The following is a 22,396-nucleotide window of genomic DNA, read 5'->3' as shown; positions in this document are numbered from 1 at the left end:
TAAGCAGTTCAGAAAATGGATGGATGGATATAGTTGTCCTTTCTGTTGATGATGGTCTAAACATTTTACATTTCTGTTCGTGTCCTTGTCTTTCGCATAGCAAAACTTTTGCTCGTAAAACATAAAACTCTGAATCGAAATCATGTTGTTGTATGGTCTGTACATTGCCGCACATCGCATATTTGTAAGCATACAAAAAACTAAAACGTTTTTCTCTGTAGTGTAAACACTAGCTTTCGCTCCTAAATAAATGTTTGGAAATTGGACCACTTTGTAACATTTTCCTCCCACTCTATAATTTCATAAGGATCAGTAAGTTGCTTCCCAGACGTTGGTTATTTTGAAAAAAAATTTGTGATCCTTTACGGTTAGTTGGCTTGTGTACATGTTAACAAAACCCGTCGTCCTTTCTGCTTCAACAATGCATGTGCGTCCTGATTACATCATCTTTGTTTACAAACTGAAAATGGGTCTATGTGCTGTTTTTTAATTGTATTAAAAATATATTTTTTTTTTACCAGGTTCATGCTTTGCTCCCTCTTTAAAGGAGCAGAGGTTGAGTTTTTTTTGTGGTATGTAACAAAATGATGTAAATTCACGCATGAACTTGCGCTGAATATCATCACTCGGGAGCTCGGCTTCCATCTGGGAAGTGTCGCCTTACAGCCGACTGTTTGTACTCTTGGAGTCATCACTGTGACCTTCACAATATTCATCGCCGTCCGACAGCCGATACCAAAGCCTTGCATTTAACCAGCAGTTCCCTCCTTTTGTTTTCCATGGTGACGAATGGCTGCGATCAACAAGACGGTGAGGTGACCTTGATTTCCCATGCATAAAGCAGGTGCGGCGGACATGTTCAAGATCCCCAAATAAGGCACGTCTTCAAACGTGTTCATCAAAACATAGCACAAAGTACAATTTATTCATATTTCAGTAATGGATAAAAAAAAGTTAGGCTCCAAAAGTTGGTCAAAAATATCACACACAATCATTTTTAACCTCTCCAAACAATCCAATCATGTGTCAACAAGAACTCTGACTTGTCCTCACATTTGTTGTGCAATAATAATACAAAAATATATACTTGTATAACTATATAGATGGTACATGGATTATTTTTTTTGCCCTTTAGTTACAATGTTAATGGTCTACAGTAAATACCAGACAATATGATGTTGAGGCTTCAAAGCGCATACTATGCTGGATTGAAATTGTTTTCTTCTTCTTTTCACGTTTTGGTTAATAAAGTATTATGCAAGATTAATACTGTTAGTAAGATATCATAGTATCCAATTCTCCAGGGTAACATTTTGTTGATCCGCAAGTGTTGAACTTCATCAAGGAAAAAGACGACACTGAAATCAGACATTATCACTGCAAGGTGCACCGGGACCGACTGCTCTTCATCTCCAACACCGTTGCCTTAATTCCTTTTGACTGGCGACTGCGCCGCATGTTTCCTGTATGCTCTCTGGATGACAGTTGCAGCGACATCTTCCCGCTTCCTTCTCAGAGTGCTGCTGATTGGTTGATTAGACCCCTGCGGGTGACATCGAGTTAGAATTAACACCAAGGGCTGAAACGAGGTAAAAGAATGATGTCATGTCAGACAAGAGTCGAGAGGAGAACTGACCATGACTTTGGAAGGGCCGCGGGCCTTGAACCTTTCCTCCATGCGGGCTTTTAAATTCTCCATATCTCCTGCAAATCCCCGCGCCTGTACACACATAGAATTTTGAGCAATGCAAAATTAAAAACAATACAAAATGTGATGACTGGACCTGAGCGGTGAGGGCCACGAGGAGGTCCACACAGTGGATCTTGTCCCCAGAAACCAGAGGCAAATCCATGCTGATCACTTTGATTTGGTTTGGTTTGGCAATCCTCAGTGGATCTTTCAGATTGTCACAGAAATCTGACAACTGGCTAAAGGGCAGTACAGTTAATTAGCTAGTGCAGTCACAGAGCAGTTACATGTGACACCATATGACACCTTTTGTTGTGAAAAGTTCTGTGTGAACTACTGCTGGATCTTTTATCTGTAATTTTTGCTATACTCACATTAACTACTAGAAGACTGTATTTTACAAGTTTAACTATTTAATTATGCCAAAACAACTGACACACTGTAAAAAAATAAAAAAATAAAAATAAAATAACTGTAACCCCCCCACCCCCACCCAAGAAAGGAGAAACACATTTAAAATTACAGCGAAATTAATAGTAAAAAACAAAAACAAAACTATGATGAATTAATTCTCAGTAAAATGACAAATGTTTTTAATTGAAAATAACTACAATTACTGTAATGTCCTAGAGGGTGCCATTCATTGACATTGTATTACCATTTATTTTGAAAGGACATCTAAAGAGACAGAGGGAAAGGGGAACGCTTGAGAGGGTGAATAATATGCAAAGCAAAGAATTGGACTTGAACTTTGGGATGCTGCCTCTGCTTATGGGGCATCAGCACTACCAACTAGGGGTGTGCCCAAAAATCGATTCTCATAAGAATCGCGATTCGCATTTAGTACGATTTAGAATCGATTTGAAATGTCCTAAAATCTATTTGATTTAAATTATTTTATACGGTCTTGCCTTTGTCTGTGTGTGCCTTTATTGGGAGCGCTGTTCATGTTGCACCTAGTTTGGCCACTGAAGGGCAGTGTGGTTCCATGAGGTCTAATACACTATTAAGTTGTAGCCACATTAGAGAGTAGAAGGAAAAAGTCACAATCAAGTTATTCCAATAAAAGTAGTTTTTTTGCAGTGTGGAGCCGTTCTTTTGAGTGATAAAAGTGCAGCGAGTAGCGCACTAATTAGCATTAGCAAGTCAGACTGGAGTAGATCATTACGATTCCTTGCACATCTATAGATTGAAGCAAAAATCATTGTCAATTAAATCATTTTGAATCAAAAATCGTTTTTAATCGAAAATCGATTCTGAATCGAATCACAGACACAAAAATCTGAATCGAATCGTGAGACATTCAAAGATTTCCACTACTATAACTACTAATTTCATGTGATCTGAAATTACTAAAAAAAGTGGATCAGTGGCCATCTAATTTCCCTGAGTTTGAGGGTTCTTTGTGACCATGTTGCAGTACCCTTGAGCAAGATACTGAACTCTTGATGCTGCGTCATCAAAGCTAATTGAGTACTCAAAATGTAAAACGGTTTGAGGGCCTCCTAAGGTGGAAAAGCGCTATATAAATGAATTACCATAACAGTAAATTGTTGCAATTTTAAACCCAATGTGTAGTTTTTTTTTTTTTTTTACATGTTTTGAAAGATAAATCTTTTTTTTTTTGGTGTCATATACTGTTACATCAAACACAAATGATTATACAAACTCTTTCCATAAAATCATGTCATTGAAAACAACTAATAACAGCACATTTCTGCAATTTTAAGTATTAATATTCAAAATATGTTTACTTACTATATTTCTAGGTAATTTAATTGTTTTAAAATGTGATAATGTTTCTAATTAAACATTAAAAACTGCCTGAAAATAAGGCAATATATTAAAATATAACATCTGCATTTTAATTATGGAAACAACAATTTTTATGAGATGTTAGTAAGAATATGTTTCTGTTATTTCACTGAATTTTTTGGGCGCCCCAGCTCCTAAAAAATTGCTTTTTAAATGATCATAAATTTCTTTTTACAGTGCAGCTATGTAGCCCTTCAACCACACATGCGCAGAAGAAGGTCAAATGTGTCCAAGTCATGCGGGAGCGCAGCATAACCTAAACATCGTTGCTACCTTTCCTATGTGTGACTCCACGGTCTTAATTGTCTTCAACTGGAAAGTGTGCGAGGGTGCAAAATAATTGGAAGCAGTAATAGCAAGAATAAAGATCACAGAGATATAATGGTCTAGCTCAAGTCACTTATCTAATTATGTGTGCCAGAGAGGCCTGAATCACAATTGGTCACAATTAATACTATGCTGGATAAAAATCTTGTAGGTGTAACTCACCTGGAGTGAATCAAGTGTGACGCGTGTGGGTCAAACCTCTCCCAGGTCTCACAAAACATCTCAAAGTCGGACTCGCTGAGCTCGTCAGCGCTCTCCTCGGTTGCCATATTGAAGTTTTCCAAAATGACGACAATGTACATGTTGACCGCCACCAGGATACAGATGATAACGTAGGACGAGAAGAAGACGATGCCCACCGCCGGCCTACCGCAGTCTCCTACGACAGACGTTCCAGCGTTTTCCATGTACGGATCGCAGTCCGGTGGCGTTCTCATGACCGGAAGGAGAAAACCGTCCCACCCGGCGGACGTCATAATCGTGAACAAGCAGATCATGCTGTTCACAAATGTCTCGAAGTTGAACATGTCATCTATCATAGCTTCTTTCTTCACATAAGCAAAGTTTTTCATGCCAATTACGGAGTATGTGAACATGATGATGAAGAGGAAGAGCCCTATGTTGAAAAGGGCAGGAAGTGACCTCATCAATGCGTAGAGCAGTCTTCGTACGCCCTTAGTAAAACGGAAGAGATGAAGGATTCTGCAGACGCGAGTGAATCGAATCACGCTGGGGAACGCAGGCGAGTACACGAAGTACCTTTCCATCAAGTCTTCCAGGAACAACCCTGAAAGATAAAACAAGTCAATCAAAGGGGCAGTTCTATATATCAATACTGAGCTACGGCAATCTACTGTAGGCCACGTATTGTCTGGGATATACATACTAACTGCCACAGACGCTACTGATCACTCGATTGCAAAGTTATTTTAGTTAACTAAAATTAACCCAAAAACTAAAACTCAAAAAACAAATTCGTTAACGAAATAAAATAAAAACCAAAACTAACTGAAACTACATTTTATGTTTACAAAACTAACTAATTATAGCAAAAATCACCTTTGTTTTAATCTTTGGTAATTAATTGAATGCATGAGCCTTTGGGGATGATTTGAAATGTGATTTTAAGTAGATTCATTTTGATATTAACCGGAATAAGGACGTTTGAAAGTGTGTCACACATAAGTGGCGCCATCTAGCAGCAGCCAATAGAAAAGCACCTTCAGATGACGTTGCTCCCATGGTGTTTTTTAAATATTGCGCACAAGTAATACACACTTAAAAACAAAACTAAAACTAATACTGAAACTAATTAAAACTAAACTAAAACTAAGCATTTATGAAATAACAAAAACTAATAAAAGCTAACAGGACCACCTTGAAAACTAATTAAAACTATCCATCCATCTATCCATTTTCTTAACCACTTGTCCTCACAAGGGTCGCTGGAGCCTATCCCAGCTGGCTTTGGGCAGTAGGCGGGGTACACCCTGAACTGGTTGCCAGCCAATTGCAGGGCGCACAGTGACGAACAACCATCCACACCTATGGACAATTTGGAGTGTTCAATTAACCTGCCATGCATGTCTTTGGAATGTGGGAGGAAACCGGAGTACCCGCAGAAAACCCACGCAAGCACGGGGAGAACATGCAAACTACACCCAGGAAGGCCGAAGCCCGGACTCGATCTCACGTCCTCTGCACTGGGAGGCGGACGTGCTAACCAGTCAGCCACCGTGCCGCCTAAACAAAATTAAATAATTTAAAAAACCAAAACTCAAAACAAAATAAAAACAAACTAAAATGAAAAATTCCAAAACTATAATAACCCTGCTTGATTGTCATTGACATATGAGCTTTGTAATAAATCCCTCAAACCACTCTACAAGATTAACCATGTGCAAAATGTAAAATGTACACCATCATCTGACTCACCCAAAATGAACAGGATGACCAGGACAAAGTCAAAGATGTTCCATCCAAATGCAAAGTAGTGCTTTCGGAGTGCGATGATCTTCAGCACGCACTCGAGAGTGAAGATGACTATGATGGCAAAGCTTATCCAGAATATAATAAATTCCTTTTCTAAGCTTTGGTCATACGTTTCCACCATCATGACGACCACTTGGAGGCAAGCGAACGCCATGAATAAGATATCAAAGGCGGGTTTGGTCACGAGGTCAAAGAGAAACGCCTGAATCTTGTTCTGATGATGGGCACAGAAAAAATGCCTCAAACGATGTATGGCAACATGTGTCTGTTCAAGCAGAGTAGGAGCTGGACTCACTCGAGGCCGGGGAACGGACCTCCGTTCTTTCTTGCGACCTAAAGCCTTCAGCAAATTGTACCCTTTCATCTGTTCCTGTGTCATGAAAATACCTGTTCCTCCCAAGTAAAATAGAAAACAAAAAACAAATCCTCTTGAAATGAATGCAAGGACACAAGAAGAAGAACAATGCAACATTATGTGTGTGAATGTGTGAAGTGTGCGGAAACCCATCTTGGCTTTCTGCTGCCTGAGGTGCTCGATGATGGCACCGACGAGGAAGTTGAAAGCGAAGAAGACGCCAATGATGATGAAAAGGATGAAGTAGAGGGACTGGTATACACTTGCCTCATACTCTGGCTGCATCTCAATCTATATACACAGACACATGTGTCACATGCACGCGCAATGCATGCTAGCTACTGGTAATTATTTGCACTTTATTCTGTTAGCAGTAAGAATGTCCGCAGAGACGGGCTAACCTTTCTGGAGTCCATTGCCGCATACAGTAAGCTGAGCCAGCCTTTTAAAGTTGCCTATAAAAAAGAAACAATCAATCAATCGATCGATCAATCTTTTGTTTGTTATTGATATATCTATGCTGGAGGCTTGAACCGTTGGATGCAAATTTATTACTGTGGTTGTGTACATTTGTAGCGCATTGTACTGGGAGCCATTTATAAAATCTATTACACACAGTGTATGTAAGCATTCTTTATACTTCGGACTGACCACTTGCAGAAGTGACAGGAAGCCATTCGGCACGTTGTCAAAATTGATTTCGAGATTCCTCCAGCGGACTTCAGTGAAGTTTTCTTCTCCCAGAATGAAACACTCCGACTTGTTGTCGACACTCGTGGTGTGAAATACCTCTTCAGAAGTGCCATTCCAGCAGTAAGAAAATTTTCCTGCAAACATTTGCACTCCCATGATGCTGAATATCAACCAGAGAGCCAGACAAGCGAGCAGCACGTCAAAGATGGACGGGATGGCTCCAAACAGTGTTGTCGCCACCACCTGAGGATGAGTGAAGAGGACTTGTGAACAGGTTAGTTTGCGTGGTTAAGTGGCGTCTTGGCGTTTGCTCACCTTGGTGCAATCAAAGCGAGACAAGACTCTCACAGGTCTCAGAGTTCTCAGAGACTTGATGGCCTCAAGATGAGAAATTCCCACGATGGTAACAGACGTGGAAAGCAGAGATATCTGGCAGATGACCACAAAGATTTGTTCACGTTAGATTCAGCCGATTATATGAACTTTGCACTTGATGATCTTTCTATTTCGTAAAAGCTATCGAGTCTGTATGAGAGACTTGATCTTACTGTACTATTACACATTTTTCTTAAGTAAAAGTCCCTCTCAGCATTTGGAACCATCGTCTGGTTTTCTAAAAAAAAATCGGAGTATTTGGTCATATTTGTATCCTGTCAGCTAGCTTGGAATCATGATGTGTTGTGCATTACTATTGTATGCATCTCAAATGTAAATGTTTATGATACTATATGGGGGGCCCTGAGGTGTTGCGCTTGCTCTGTCCTGGCCGGGGTCGACGGCTCCCCTCTTTGGTGGAGGTTTTCATGCATGCCAGATCCACCACACCAGCATCTACCGAAATTCAAACACAATCTGCTTCATCTATCCTTCTTTCCTCTCGTCAGTCTCTCCTTTGGTCTCTTGAGTTCTCCCTAATTTGTTGGAATTTAGATGTTTCTAGGGTTGGTGAAAGATTCTGGTTGGTAACCCGGTGGGTAGTAGGTGATGTCTGGTCGGTGCTAGATCTTACTCTTCTTTCTTTTCTTTGATCCTTCCTCGGGTCTCCTGACAACTTCACAATTAGCAGGATTCTGAAGTATTCGGTTTAGGTAAAGGGTATGGGATTTTCAATAGGTTTTAGGTGAATTAATGAGCACACTCACGCACATAATAAAAAAGAAGAGCAATGATGATGATGACATATCGAATCGGTAAGATTACCGAATGAACAACACCGAGCTCTCTCAAAAAAAAAAAAAAAAGATACTATATGTGGCTTACAAGCACAATGAGGAAGTCTATCCAGCACCAGACGCTGGTAAAGTACTTTTTGAATCCACCAGCGAACCACCTCAGAAGCATCTCCAGCACAAAGACACACGTGAACACATGGTCGGCGTACTCCAAAATGGTCTTGAGCAACGGTCGCTGCTCCAGATAGATGTCTTCAATGGCCTGCGTCCAGAAACGTTGGCAATCATCAACATTTTAATATTTACTTGTTCCAGCGTAACAGGAGTTGGGCATCAAAAGGAGACTGACCAGAACTGCACTGCTCAGCAGGATCACAAAGGTAATGAAAGCCTCAAAATATTTGTGATCAACCACGGAAGCACACGCTCGCCTCACATTCAGCCAGATTCGGAGTCCTGTCTGGCATGAGTCCATGTTCAAGACTGGACAGCACTGGTAACACTCTGAAACACACACACAGGCTGTGAATGGCTCCTGTTTTTAAATGCTAACATTTGTGTGTGCGTGTGTTCATACGGTCGCAGAAACACTTGGCCGGTGTGTCTCGGTCATCGCGTTTGTGCATGCCCACTAATGAAACGCCGTGCTAGCAAAGAAGAGATATATTTTTTAACACCATGGTCTGTTGCTTTTGCAGCTGTCATAATGATGACCAAGTCGATGAGCTAACTTGCAAGTCCTTTTCTTCATCATCGTCGTCTTCATTTCCAGATGTTTGGGATGCACCTTTGTAGCCGAGGGCCTTGACCTCTGATTCTGGCTCTTCTGAGCTCACGAAAGTAAGTGCCAAGAACTCCTTCTGGTCCACCTCATCACTCTTGAGTCCTAAGACTGAAAATGACATTGTGTTGCATGATGTGGACCCTGCCGCAGGAATAAAATACAATTTGGCTCCTACCAGGAGGATTGAGATAGATTTTTGATTGGGATCCCGTCTTCTTGCACATGCGCTCCTTCTTTGTGCCGATCATAGCCCCGCAGATCCATTTTAAGGCGATCAGCAGATTGTTTTGTCCTCCTGAAGCTGCCTGACGATCTCCATTGGCCGACTTTATCAACAAGGCCAGGAACAGATTTAAAACCTGCATGGAGATGAGGAACACGTTAAACAAATCCAAGAATCTAGAATAGGTCTGGGTAGTGGATAAGCAGCAGTTGAAGAATTTCACAAAAGTCGTTTTCTCTGTGGTGACTCACCGCCAGCTTTCCGATGACAACCAGCGATATGAAGAAGATAAGACATCCGGGCTGACCTGCGACCTGCATGCAATCCCACAGTTGCTCAATCCACTCTCCGCAAAGCGCTCGGAAGGTGCTGAAGAAGGCGTGGAAGAAATCGACCATGTGCCAGCGAGGAAGCGAGCAGCTTTCTGAGATGCGACACACATTGGCTTGGTAGTCCTTTCCAAAAAGGTGCATTCCAATCACCGCAAATGTAAAGGTGATGACGGCCAGAAGGAGGGTGAAGTGCCTCAGAACCCCCAACGAACTTCCAATGAGCTTGAGTAAAGCGTTGAAGGTTGGCCACCACCTGGCCAACCTAAATACTCTCAACAAACGGAACTAGGGAGACAATCAAGAGAGACACTTTATTGATCATGAGGGAACTCAGGCATGGGAAAAGGTGGAATGAGTCAAGTGAATGAAACTCACCAGTCTAAAAATGCCCAATCCAGAAACGTCTGCCAATCCTAACTCAATCAAAGGAATGGCAGCAATGACACTGTCGAAGATGTTCCAACGGATCTGGAATCACAAGAACGACAAAATAAATCAGATTTGCTTTTTGTTGTTGCAGTTAAGTTCATAAAGTTGCTGAAAAGAGAAATTTTAACCTGGAAGAAGGAGTAGGGACCCATGGCCAAAAGTTTTAGGGCCACTTCAACTGCAAAAATCACTGTGAAGACCTGAAGAGGGAGAGAGGTCAATGAGTGTTAATTTGTAACATAATAAACAACTTTGTGAAAGCCTGATAGGATGTGTATCTGGAGTGGAAACAGAGACAAGTCCAAAATGGACTCCAGACTGACCAGATTTGCCATTGTGAACATCTCTTCAAACTTTTCCGTCATAGGATAATGCTCCATGGCCATGAAAATGATGTTAAGCAAAATGCACATGACGATGGTGAGCTCGAAGAAGGGGTGAGTGACAAAATGGCGGAGTTGCTGTTTAGCCCTGGAACCGCTGCAACAGGTCCACTTGAGGAAGATGTTGGTGAAAGTGTGGCAGCATGGCGAACGTGGCCGTTGCTCATCCTCACACTCTGAAAAGACAGCAAAAAGTTAGGAAAGAGGAGTTGAGCAAAGCGCCATCACGTTATGATCATGTGACATCATGTGTGTTTGTGTATGAACACCTGCTGCTGCTGCTGAATTCTGCTTCTCAGTGAGGCAAGCACTGCTAAGCACCTACACACACACACATGTACGCACTCCTGTCAACTGAATTGTATCTAGAACATGACGTAATAAGTTCCACGTCATCTGACCTCCTTCTCTTTATTCTTCAGCATCTCCAATATGTGATCATACTCTTTGCTCTTCCGCTTGGCCTCAACCGTCTCCGCCTTCTTCTGCTCCACTAACGCCATGGCAACCACTGCCACAATGAGACTGCAAAGGGAAAAGGAGCTCACCACCATCTCGAACACGAAGCTGATGGTGTAGGCTTTACCAGCTGAGCGCAATGTCTGTAGAGACAAACCAGTGGACCAGGTCACCAACTGGGATCGGAGTAGTTACGTCATAGGTGTCAAACTCCGGTCCTGGAGGGCCGCAGTCCTGCAGGTGTTGGATGTTTCCGTTCTCCAACACAGCTGATATATGATCAGCTAATCAGCAAGCTCTGCATAAGCCTGATAACGATCCTGCTGATTGGAATCAGCTTGTGTTGGAGAACGGAAACATCCAAAACCTGCAGGACTGCGGCCCTCAAGGACCGGAGTTTGACACCTATGAGTTATGTTATCTGGAATGAGATTTTCACTGACCAGCTGGAAAAGATTCTCCCAGAAGTCCAGAGTCATCATTCTGAATACAGCCAGGAAAGCCCAACCAAAGGAATCGTAGTTTGTGAAGCCATAATTTGGGGTTGACCCCGTCCTCAAACATATATAACCCTCTGGACAGGCCCTAAACAATCCAATGTTGGCACGTTCACCACTGGTCAGCTAGTGTTCGACAGTGAATGCGTGTTACCCGTACACATACCCGGATCTGTTTCCACACGGTAGAGCATCAAGGGCTCCAGGCCGACGGTAATAGTTGGCTGTCAGACACACATACATATGACATTTTAAAGCAGATATCACACGTGATAGACAAAAAACAATGATCAGTTTCACACCAGGATTGCTGATGTGATCTTCATAACCAAAGACTTCGGATGAGTAGTTGCTCGGTGGCCACAGCACACACTTTTGCCTCAAGAAACCCATGAAATAATGCAGCGCAAGCACAGCTAGGACACTGAGGCAGACCAGGCTCAGGCTGATGACATGGACCATCTTCTTCACTGATTGCATTAACGCGCCGAGATTTGCCTTCAAACCTGATAAGGTGGAAAAACACTTGAGGCTCATGATAGCTCACACACAGTCACACACAGGCACACACACCAGGTATCGCTGAGATGATTTTTAGTGCGGGAAGGACTTGCAATGCAGAAACAATTCCCGAATCTATCATTTCTGCCATATATCTGAAAACAGAGTGCCTTATTCTTCAGGTGATCATCATCATCATCATCATCATCATCATCATGGCATGTGTGAGTGTGCATTACGCCGTGCTGATGATCGTCACGTCCAACCAGTTCCATGGATCCCTGAGGAAGGTGAACTGACCGACACAGAAACCTCGAGCCGCAACTTTGACGAGCACCTCAAATGCATAGACGGCGATAAACGCAGACCTGTTTACCAACACAAAGGCCACTTTTGACATGATTGCTTTTAATTGCTGATTGACATGAGAACTTGAGAACCAATGGTAATGCACTTTGTGTTGTGACACATGCAAAGTGCTGACAAATCAATATTTTCTCTTTAACTCACATTGCAAACTTTCTCCACTCCGAAGGCTTGGACATCGTCATGAATACACAATTGGTCAAAACGGTCAACAGGATAAAAGCACGGAAAAAGGTGGAATTTTTTTTAAGGAACAAACGTACTTGAAAGCATACAGTGAACAGACAGACAGCTCTATAGATAGCTAGCGAGATAGCTAGATAGCTAGCTAGATAGATAGCTTTAGCTAGCTGACTAGCTAGTGTTGGGTTATTAACATTGTTTTTCAGTTTCAATTTATATTTTAGCCGTTTTGGATTTAGTTAACTCAGTATGGCTCAAGGGAGCATTCTTATGTGTCTCACACTCTTTAGATAATAAGGGAGTATATGTGTCTGGTATCTGTCTCTTTTGGAAGAGACAGGCTGATGTATGATTGTTTTTCTCTAATCTGATTTATAGCTATGGGAACTTGCTGAACTTGCAGAAGGGAGGAGAGAGGGATTCTCTTGTTTATATTGTGTTGTGGGCTGATGGGAGGAGACTTCTAGTCTCCCACTATTCTGAATAAGTATTGATGCCCCAGGAGGGACGACAGAGACAACCTGATAGAACACGGCTTCAGTGTCATCAGCTTTTTGTCCTCAGAAGCTTCTGATAATTAATAAATACCTTTGCAAGGGGACTTCTTCACCAGAATCTCACCATTCAGTTAATTGAACACGCAAAGAGTACAATACTTAATATTGTCTACTTTAACACTAGCTAGATGGAGAGATAGATAGATAGATAGATAGATAGATAGATAGATAGATAGATAGATAGATAGATAGATAGATAGATAGATAGATAGATAGATAGATAGATAGTTAGATAGATAGATAGATAGATGATGGATGGATAGATAGATAGATAGATGTGCAATGTGCTTACAAAACTTTTATTTACTCTTGCACACATTTTAAAAACTTTCCTGTATACACTATTGACAATTCTGAACATACGGGCAAACAGCATATTTGTATTGCTTTTGCCTGTGACTTGCAAATCATGTTGGGTTACGCGACGTTACTTTGTTTAAATAACTAAATTAATGTCATAATAAATAAAGAGATAAATAAAAACTCGCTAATGCTAATTAGTGCGCTACTCGCGGCACTTTTATCACTCAAAAGAACGGCTCCATGCAGCAAAAAAACCCAACTTTTATTGGAATAACTTGATCGTGACTTTTTCCTTCTACTCTCTAATGTGGCTACAACTTAACAGCGTATCAGACCGCGTGGAACAACACTGCCCCTAAGTGGCCAAATCGGGTACAACATGAACAGCGCTCCCAATAAAGGCACACACAAACAAAGGGAAGACAGTATAAAATAATTGAAACAAAATCGATTTTGGGACATTTAAAATCGATTCTGAATCGTACTAAATGAGAATCACGATTCTTATGAGAATCGATTTTTTGGCACACCCCTAGTTATAATCTCTGAAAAACCCGTGAAATATCAGGCAAACCCCTGTATGAGTTATAGACCCAAATAAAAATCCGCAAGAGAGTGAATTTGCAATAAGTGAACCGCGAAGTAGCAAGGCAGAACTGTAATTTTCCTCATTGTGGGACTAATAAAGGTTATATTATCTTTTACATATAAATGTAGAGAGACAACTAAATCTATAACGATATATACAATGCATAGATGTATTAATATCTGCATAAATTTACACACATACAGTAGATGGACAGATGTCCTAAAGGATATGAGTGAAGGAGGATCTTGATAGCAGTGGTCCTCACGAGGTTCAAAGCAGACAACAGGTAACATGCAGGATCAGCGTTGAATCGATGGATGTTCTTTTGTCCATCCAGAACGATGAACGTCTATAGCAAAAGGTCAGAGGTCGGATATATACCATAAAATGAGCATCTGCAGAGACGCGGAGCTCTGCCAATGTCTAGAGAGACACAGTTTAGAGACCTTCTGTGATTGGTAGAAGGGATCCAGCTCTTCCAGTGGGGTGTTGACAAATTCAGGGGCTGGGTCACCAAAGATGACTGGGAGAGGCTTCCCACTTTTCAAGTCACCTGTTGGATTCTGCTGCTCTTCTGTCACCTGTCAATCACAGAACTAGCCAATCAGATGGCAAACTCCCAGCCATACATTCACCTCGCCTATCAGTGCAAATGAGTACATGTTTTTATAACTCTGTTAATTTAATTTAGTCTTCAATAACCTCAGCATAGGTCTTTCCTTACTCATCAAAGCCTTCAATAAACATTCTTCATTTAATTGAAATGCATGAGAAAATATTTGCATCAAGGAAAATTAAGACATTCAAATGAACACATCCTGGTTAGACAAAGATGAAAAAGAAGAAGCTATGATATGTGTTAAAATCAATGTATTTGTGTATACAGCGGTACATCGACTTTCAGGTTTTACAAGATACAAAGTCATGTTAACCTTTGCACTACCATTAAAATCACACATTTGAATCTTTTTGGAGGGGGCTGAAACATATTAATGGCTTTTCCATTCAATTCAATTGAAGAAGATGATTTGAGGAAAGACTATTTTGAGATTTTAGGGTGGTTATGCGATGTATTAAACTCAGTCAAGGCACCGCTGCATTTGTTGCCTGAAGGCAAATCGTGAACTCTACCATTACATTCTCATCTTCACTTTTCTGTCGTTCCTTGTCTTTGACTTCACGGCATCGTTGAATCTCCTTCAGTGAGCCAGCCGTAAATTTCCGGAAGACCTCCATACCAATAGGGGGCAGCAGCGACACCATCTTAGTATCCTGCAACTGTGCCCGCAGGGCACTGTTGTTTAGCAACATTTTCCTGTGTGTGGAAAGAGTGTCATCTTTAGTGCGAAGAACTCAAACAATTTGGGTTGGAAATTATTTCTAAAATGGTTATTTTATTTGTTTGTTTTTCCATTTATTATTTCTGAAAATCCAATTGGGTGGGTGCATGCTCAAAAGTTGGCCAAACAATGTGATGTGCATTACTGCTGACTACAGAAGTGGAGTGAAACAGAAGTTTTCACAGTGTTTAATTACAGCAGGGATAGGAAAAGACAAATAGGGGAAACCCGAACCCTGTAATTGACGGAGATTGAAATGCATTGGAAAAACAACCCAAAATCTGATAAACATTCAATATACTGTTTGTGTTTTCCACAAAAAAATCAATGGAGAATGGGGGTGTGTGATGTGTGTGTGCTTGGGTGGTGGTGGGAGCAAAACAAGCAGATACAAAAAAAACATGTTTTACCGTTTGCTAATTAGTGCAACAGGCGATCAGTCAGTACTTTCTTGCTAAGTTTGCCATGAGTTTTACGTGCAAGAGCTCTGAATAACTTTTGTTGAAGCAGAAAATACTCCTTGTCGTTTTGGAGACCAATTCAATGTGATCACATATGCTTTAAATATGCAGTGCCACATTGGACATGCATGAAAAAACACAATGGAACCCACGTCAACGTTAAAAGGCACACCTGTTGACTGTGTGGAACTTACTGTTCTGGTGTTAAGGGCTTCAGCTTACAGGCTCGTCTCACAAGTTCTTCTTGCTCCTTTTTACTCCCGCAAAAGTCCCAAAATGTTGTTTTATTTCTCATGGCTGCAGCTCACACCGTTGCAATGCTCCCGCTCGGTCTGTGCTGATTAACTCCAGATGGTCTGCTTCTTCACTGCGCTCTTCATTCCCTTTTTGTCCTGTCGAGGCGACCTATGACTGTCTTCATTGTCAAGTATTCTGCTACCATGGCGATGTCTCAAATCCTCGATGAGAATGTTTCACTTTGTGCAAAGCGTGCCCCTTCGTGAACCTCATGATAGATGGCCCCTTTTTATGAACAGATTTCCTGTTGATGACCCAATTTCCAGGAAATATGCAGTGTATTGTTCAAAAACATCTGGAAGAATGAAGAGCTTTGCTGTTTCATCAATTAAGCCTCTTGTGTGTAACTGGGTGCACTGCCAAGTGCGATTGCAAAAAACAGGCTGCTCACTCAGCTGCAGCAAAACATCGTTTAGCAAAAGGATACACATCTGCATGTGAAACAACCACACAGAAAATAAGGATGAAAAGGGATGCAAAGAAAAAGTATTTGGCCTCTTCACAAATTTTCACTTTGCTGCTTAGTGTCCCCATGAAACAACTCCCTTCATTCCCGGCTGTTTTACTGGATTCTGACTGATTTTGCAATATTGTGCTCTATTGATATAAAAACCTACCAAAAGAAAGATTAGAGTCTCTTCTTTCATCAGAAAAAAAAAAGTAGATTTCTATCTGTTTCCGTTTTGCAGCAATTAACATTAGAATATAGTTAAGTTTCATCATTATTCACCAATCTGTATAAAACTATGGATAAATTAGCTTTTTTTCAACATGGCCCTGGTTGATCCATTTTGCTCTGCTGCCACCTGCTGGCCGTTTGTGTAATAATTACCATTTCTTCAACCGTTCTCTGCATTTAAGAGGCTGCATCAAAGCCTTCTGTATGTCCTAGTAACCCCCCCCCCCCCCACACACACACCGTATAAATACGTCTTTGGGACACTTAAAACATTTAAAATAGAACATATTTATACGTTTTTGGGAGCAAATGAGTGCATGTTTATCACCATCAAAAGAAAAAGATAACCCATGAAAACTTAAATTTCAGTTTTTAAATGGTGATTTTATTCAGAAAAACAACAACAACTTCAAAGCTTCCTGGCCCTGCGTGAAAAAGTATTTCCTTCCCTTCTTGTTAAATCCTGCAGTTGTTAATTCAATTTATTTTTAAGGCTGAGTTTATTTTCACTGTTTCCTTCTCACTATTTACACCCACGCCTGAATACCTCTAGACCTTTCCAATCAAGAAATCCCATCAGTAGATCCCGTGTGACCAAATGTAGCCAAAACAATCTCCAGAAAGCTGCAACAAAATGTCACCATCCAACCGTGTGTTCAACTCCAAGTTGCGTTGGCCGCACCAGAGCACCAGCTGCTTCACGTCCTGTCAGCATGCAAACTCGTCAGCATCATTAATGAGGTCGATGACTGTGAGATCATCTGCGAACTCCAGGAGTTTGACAACTGGGTGTGTTGAGATGCAGTTGTTTGTGTAGAGGGAGAAGAGCAGCGGAGAGAGGACGCATCCTGTGAAAGGGGGGGCTGATGGTGCGTGATGATGTTGTCCTCCCCAGCCTCACCTGCTGTGTCCTGCCCATCGGGAAGCTGTAGAACGAGGAAGGAAACACACTGACCTGGATGGAGGAGCTTGGAGGAGGGGGATGGTGTTGAGCACAGAGTTGAAGTCCATAAACAGGATCTTTGCATAGGTCCCTGCGCCGTTGAGGTGTTTCAGTATGAAATGTAGGCCCATGTTGACCGTCTCATTAACCGACCTGTTTGTTCGGTAGGCAAATGGGAGGAGATCCAACAGGGGGCAAGTGAGACTCTTTAGGTGGGCCAGCATGAGGAGTTCAAAGGACTTCATGACCCCAGATGTCAGCGTGACAGGAGTGGGACCTCACTTGCTCCAAAGATCTGTTGAAGATCTGTGTGGAGATCGGAACGAGCTAGTTAGCGCAAAGTTCCAGGCAGGAGGGAGACGGAAGAGTTTTTGATCTTCTGTTGCATAAAGAGCCATCTTACGTCCTGTTTGTGAAATGTGAGGTGTGACTGTGGTAGTTGGTGGTGGGCAGGTATGGGGTGTGAAACATATTCAGATCATTAGCCAGTCCCCCAAATATTGTTCTCTGCTTGGGGATATAGTCTCCTGTAGTTTTGATTTCACGTCACTCCACAAGGATGCAAACAAAGTCAGTAAATTGTTTATCCAGCCTTTGTGCATAGCTTCTCTTTGCGATGTTGATATCTTTTGTCAACTGGCTTCAGGCCCGTTTGTACAAATCCCAAGCCCTGCTTCGAACGGCGTCCTCTTTGGCATTCCTGAGTTGTCTGGGTTTGGCAGTAAACCATGGCTTGTTGTTTTTGAACGAGCAGAATATTTTTGTTGGGACACACGTCCTCACAGAAACTAATGTAGGATGTTACTTGATCCATATGCTCGTCCACAATGTCAGCTGAAGCTCCCATGACACTCCAGTCAGTTCAGTCCAAATATTCATGTTGTGTAGTCAGTTTTTTCTTCATCAGTCCACTTCGTCATTAATTTTACAACAGGCTTCGCACATTTGAGTTTGTGTATGATGGATAACCGATAAGTCAGCCGATAATTGTTTGCAAAATTAACTTGAATACAACTATACTTTTGAGTCCTACTATAATGCTAACATGGACAAACACATGTAAACATTGTGTAAAGCACCATGAAGCTAAATTTGATTGATATGTCTGCTTCAAAGAAAACTAGTAACTCCTTTTGAGTTTGCCAAAACAAAACAGCCATGTTTAAAAAATGCAAACATTTCTTCATTATCTGGTTTATCTGTTTGACGTCAAATCAGTTGATAATTGCCGATAATTATCGGCCACCGATATTATCGTGCATCCCTAATATATATATATATATATACCCAAGGATTCCAGTTGATGACTTTTAGCACAGTATACTTCAGCTTTTTACCAACAAAAAATTACAAAAACAGGAAGCCGCTGTTGGAATGATGGGTGGAATGAAAATCTCTGGCTCTTTCTAGCCACATTATGCTTCATGATTGACGGCCTATTGCTTCATCTTGTTCTGTTTGGGGACCCCCTTTGTTTTGAATTCCTCCCTCTTTGTTTTAGGGAAAATGGTGCCATCTATTGGCCCATGACAGAAGTGACAGTGACCATTGGCATAACAAAACAGCTATACTGTTTGCTACAATGTATATTTGTGTGTGTGTGCCTTTGTCTTTGCTACATTGTATTATGGATAAACTAAACTATAAAATAAACATTACAAAAACAAGATGAATGTACAAACGTACCAAATTTCCCCATGATCCCCAGAGATGTTGTTACTTTATTGCAAACAAAGCTAATATGCTGTTTCCAAGTAAGTTTCTCATCATTTAGTATGCCTAAAAATTTGGTGATGTAACTTTGACAATTTCTTCCCCATCAACCAACACTTTCACCGAATTCGAATTACAATACCTATTACCTGCAAATATCATAAAATTGGATTTTTTCACATTACGTTCCAATTTATTTGTTTGAAACCATTTAGAAAATGCCTGAAGGCCATTATTAACTTCAGTAATGAGTGCAGAAAAAATTATGTTGGAAATAAGTAAATTGGAATCATCTGCAAATAATATTGGATGAGTGGTATTATATTGGATATATGATACTGTCGCAAGGTCATTTATATATATAAGAAACAATAATGGTCCTAAAATGGATCCTTGCGGTGCTCCACATTGTATCATATACTTCTCGGACACTATGCCATTCCTACTAACATATTGTACTCTATTGGCCACGAAATCTACATCTAGTCATTTTTGCAAGTAAAATGTCATGATTGATAACATCAATAGCTTTTGAGAGATCTAGAAAAATACCATATGCAAACTCTTTCTTCTCTAAAGCAGTATAAATCTTATCAACTAAATGTAAGAGGGCTATATAAGCAGAATGATTTTTTTGCGGAATCCATATTTGTTTATAAAGTGTATTATGTAGCTGGCAATCCACAAGTATTTTCTATATTGTGTATGGTGATTTCAACATCTATTATAGACTTTAACATTTTTAATCTTAATGACAAATTCATGTGTCTTTGATATAACTCAGATCTATTGCCAAAGGATTAATAAAATGATCTATATTCGTGATAGTAGTATTTTAAAGCACAGTCGCTCACAGCCGGCCCACCGGAACTACCAAAGTTTGTCCAAGTATCAAGATGCTTGTGAATCTTCAGAAGGAGATTCAAAAAATATATGAGGCCTACACTCATCAGGTTCATCCCAATAAAATCTTCTTTTTTAAATATTCATATACAGTATTTTCATTATAAAAAATACTTGTAATATTCCAAATCAATTGTTTACATTTATAAAGGATGAAACAGTGGCTTGTAATAATTCAATTGAACTGTCTATTACGATGTACAGTACAGGCCAAAAGTTTGGACACACCTTCTCATGCAATGCATTTTTTCCCCCCATGATTATTTACATTGGAAATTCTCACGAAAGGCATCAAAACTTTTAATGAACACGTGGAGTTATGCACTTAAAAAAAAGCATTGGATCTAAGAGGAACTGTATTTACACCGCCCACCCATTATAAGTTATAAATGAACTATTCCGTCCAACATGTAAATAACCTCTTCTCTCTTTGTTACTGTACTCTAATATGAACTGGATCATCCATTTGAGTCTGAAAAAGTAGTGGATTGATTTCCAGAAGACATGTACAGATAAGTAATCAAAGCGTTCAATAAAGTCTGGTTCTTATGATCAAGGTTACTAAAGAAATTACCCCGTATTTTGGCCCCAAAGGTGCACTTCTAAAATGTTCAAAAAAATCGACAGGGTGATTTATAATTAGTGTTGTTCCGATACCGTTTTTTGGGCCCCAATTCCGATACCCAGCTTTGCAGTATCGGCCGATGCCGATACCATACTGATACCGAAGTTGTTGTTTTTTTTCTCAACATGAAAAAGCTGTCCTGCCATTGGTTCAGAGCATTCAAGGGCCAATATGATATGTTCGCCGGTATGTGCATTGTGCAAAACAAAACCGATTTGGCCAAGGACCTCCGAAAATGGCATCAGCGAAGTGACATGCTTACGAGGCACAATTCAAGCTACAAGCAGTGGCGTGCACAGACATTTTGGGGGAGCAAGTGCTCCAGGGAAAAAAGGGCACCTTTGCGCATATGGAATACATTATTGACAATTCCGAGATGACGTCATGAGTCAAGATGGCGGTCAATTTGGTCTTTTGGTGAACGAAATCTATCCGCTCATTGAAAAGCATTGGACTTTGGATCGTTGTAATTTGATTTGTGAGGATTATTTTGATTTCAAAATGTGATGAGATGTTGTTTGACTACTATAACAATCGGTGTGGCTTGTATGATAGTCACAGGCAAAAGCATTTCAATCCACCGTTTGCTTTCACCTTAATAAAGGAAGCATTTGTATTGCGTTGCACTGGGGAGATGCCAGAAATGCCCGGATGTTCGGAATTGTCAACAAAAGTAAAAAAAATAAAAATAAAATAAACATTACACACACAAATAATAATAATAATAATAATAATAATAATTCCCCACAGCTAGTTTTAATAACAGCCTATTAGGGCAACATGACTGCAAGACTTGTAGCATAGAAATAACTTACAGTTATAGTTTGTACAAAATAATAGCTAATAATTTAGCTAATAATAGTTTCATGCCTGCTGATTTAGTACAAACCACTTAAAAATAAAATGTGAACAGCTTTTAAGATTTTTCAATTAAATTAACCTTAAGGAGCAAATCAAATTTAAAATGGAAGCTTTAAAAGGTGCTACTTGTTAACATGACTCTCTCTGGCCTTCACTCTGACCTTTCATCTTCATGCGTCTTTGGTTTCATCCAAGAGAGCAGAGAGATGCTTCCCTTGGCTGCTTGCTGTAGCTTCTTTTCTTTTCCCCTTTTCATCCTCTCCTTTCTAGGCATTATGCTGCAATTACTAAATAAATAGACCAATTGTAACCAAACAGACCAATGGCATGAGAATAAGACTGACTGTTGCCATTACAAGAAGGTAAAAGGGTATTTTTCACAGGCAATTGGCAATTCCAAACATCCGGGCATTTCTGATATTTCCACAATGCAACTCAATGCAAATGCTTCGACCACCAGCGACGTATTCGATTGTTTTTGCCTGTGACTAATAGCATAATACAAACCAGACACAAACAACAGTTCATCACATTTTGGAGTCAAATTACAATGATCCAAAGTCCAAAGCTTTTCAAAGCATTGAACAAAGAATTTCCTTTCACCGTCATATAGTTGTACCCTGTGGTGGTCATCAAGTTATCTATTGATTAGCGTATAGCGCTAAACTAGCTAATTAGGTGGCCATTCGGCTAATTTATGCTCAGCTGTTAGTGCTACTTCACAACAAAATGAATGTAGGTAGGGAATAGAGGACAAACAAACAATACAATTTCACTGGATTTATAACACAGTTACCTGGCAGGGGTGGAAGCAGCAGCAGGGAAAGTGTGTGTGTGTGCGACCCAGACACGGTCTGCGTTCACGTGACAAAGAGAGAGACAGCGAAGTCGGGTGTGCGCGTGCACCGGGCGAATATCGGGGTT

At 40.6% G+C, this 22,396-nt stretch overlaps 1 protein-coding gene across 1 annotated transcript; it reads right to left on the bottom strand.

Annotated features, from left to right (window-relative positions):
* Positions 1–894: 894 nt before the first annotated feature.
* On the bottom strand, positions 895–16,036 carry LOC147181502 (sodium channel protein type 4 subunit alpha B-like). The gene is made up of 31 exons (XM_086089142.1): positions 15,646–16,036; positions 14,782–14,965; positions 14,097–14,231; positions 13,882–13,999; positions 12,163–12,253; positions 11,892–12,020; positions 11,725–11,807; positions 11,454–11,657; positions 11,318–11,375; positions 11,098–11,239; positions 10,597–10,797; positions 10,465–10,516; positions 10,136–10,371; positions 9,941–10,012; positions 9,759–9,851; positions 9,303–9,668; positions 9,004–9,187; positions 8,776–8,936; positions 8,622–8,691; positions 8,394–8,548; positions 8,133–8,306; positions 7,188–7,301; positions 6,831–7,115; positions 6,581–6,634; positions 6,333–6,470; positions 6,120–6,224; positions 5,768–6,038; positions 3,995–4,619; positions 1,785–1,929; positions 1,637–1,720; positions 895–1,543 (listed from the first exon to the last, which is right to left on the bottom strand). The coding sequence occupies exons 1-31, from the start codon at positions 15,744–15,746 to the stop codon at positions 1,427–1,429; spliced, it is 4,947 nt and encodes a 1,648-aa protein (XP_085945268.1). The 5' UTR covers positions 15,747–16,036; the 3' UTR covers positions 895–1,426.
* Positions 16,037–22,396: the final 6,360 nt, after the last annotated feature.

Source organism: Leptonotus elevatus, chromosome 1 (assembly GCF_054856555.1).
Source record: "Leptonotus elevatus isolate MCC_2025b chromosome 1, RoL_Lele_1.0, whole genome shotgun sequence".
NCBI classification, from domain to species: Eukaryota; Metazoa; Chordata; class Actinopteri; order Syngnathiformes; family Syngnathidae; genus Leptonotus; species Leptonotus elevatus.
The sequence above is the reverse complement of the archived record's forward strand: the minus strand, read 5'-3'. Positions and strand labels throughout refer to the sequence as shown.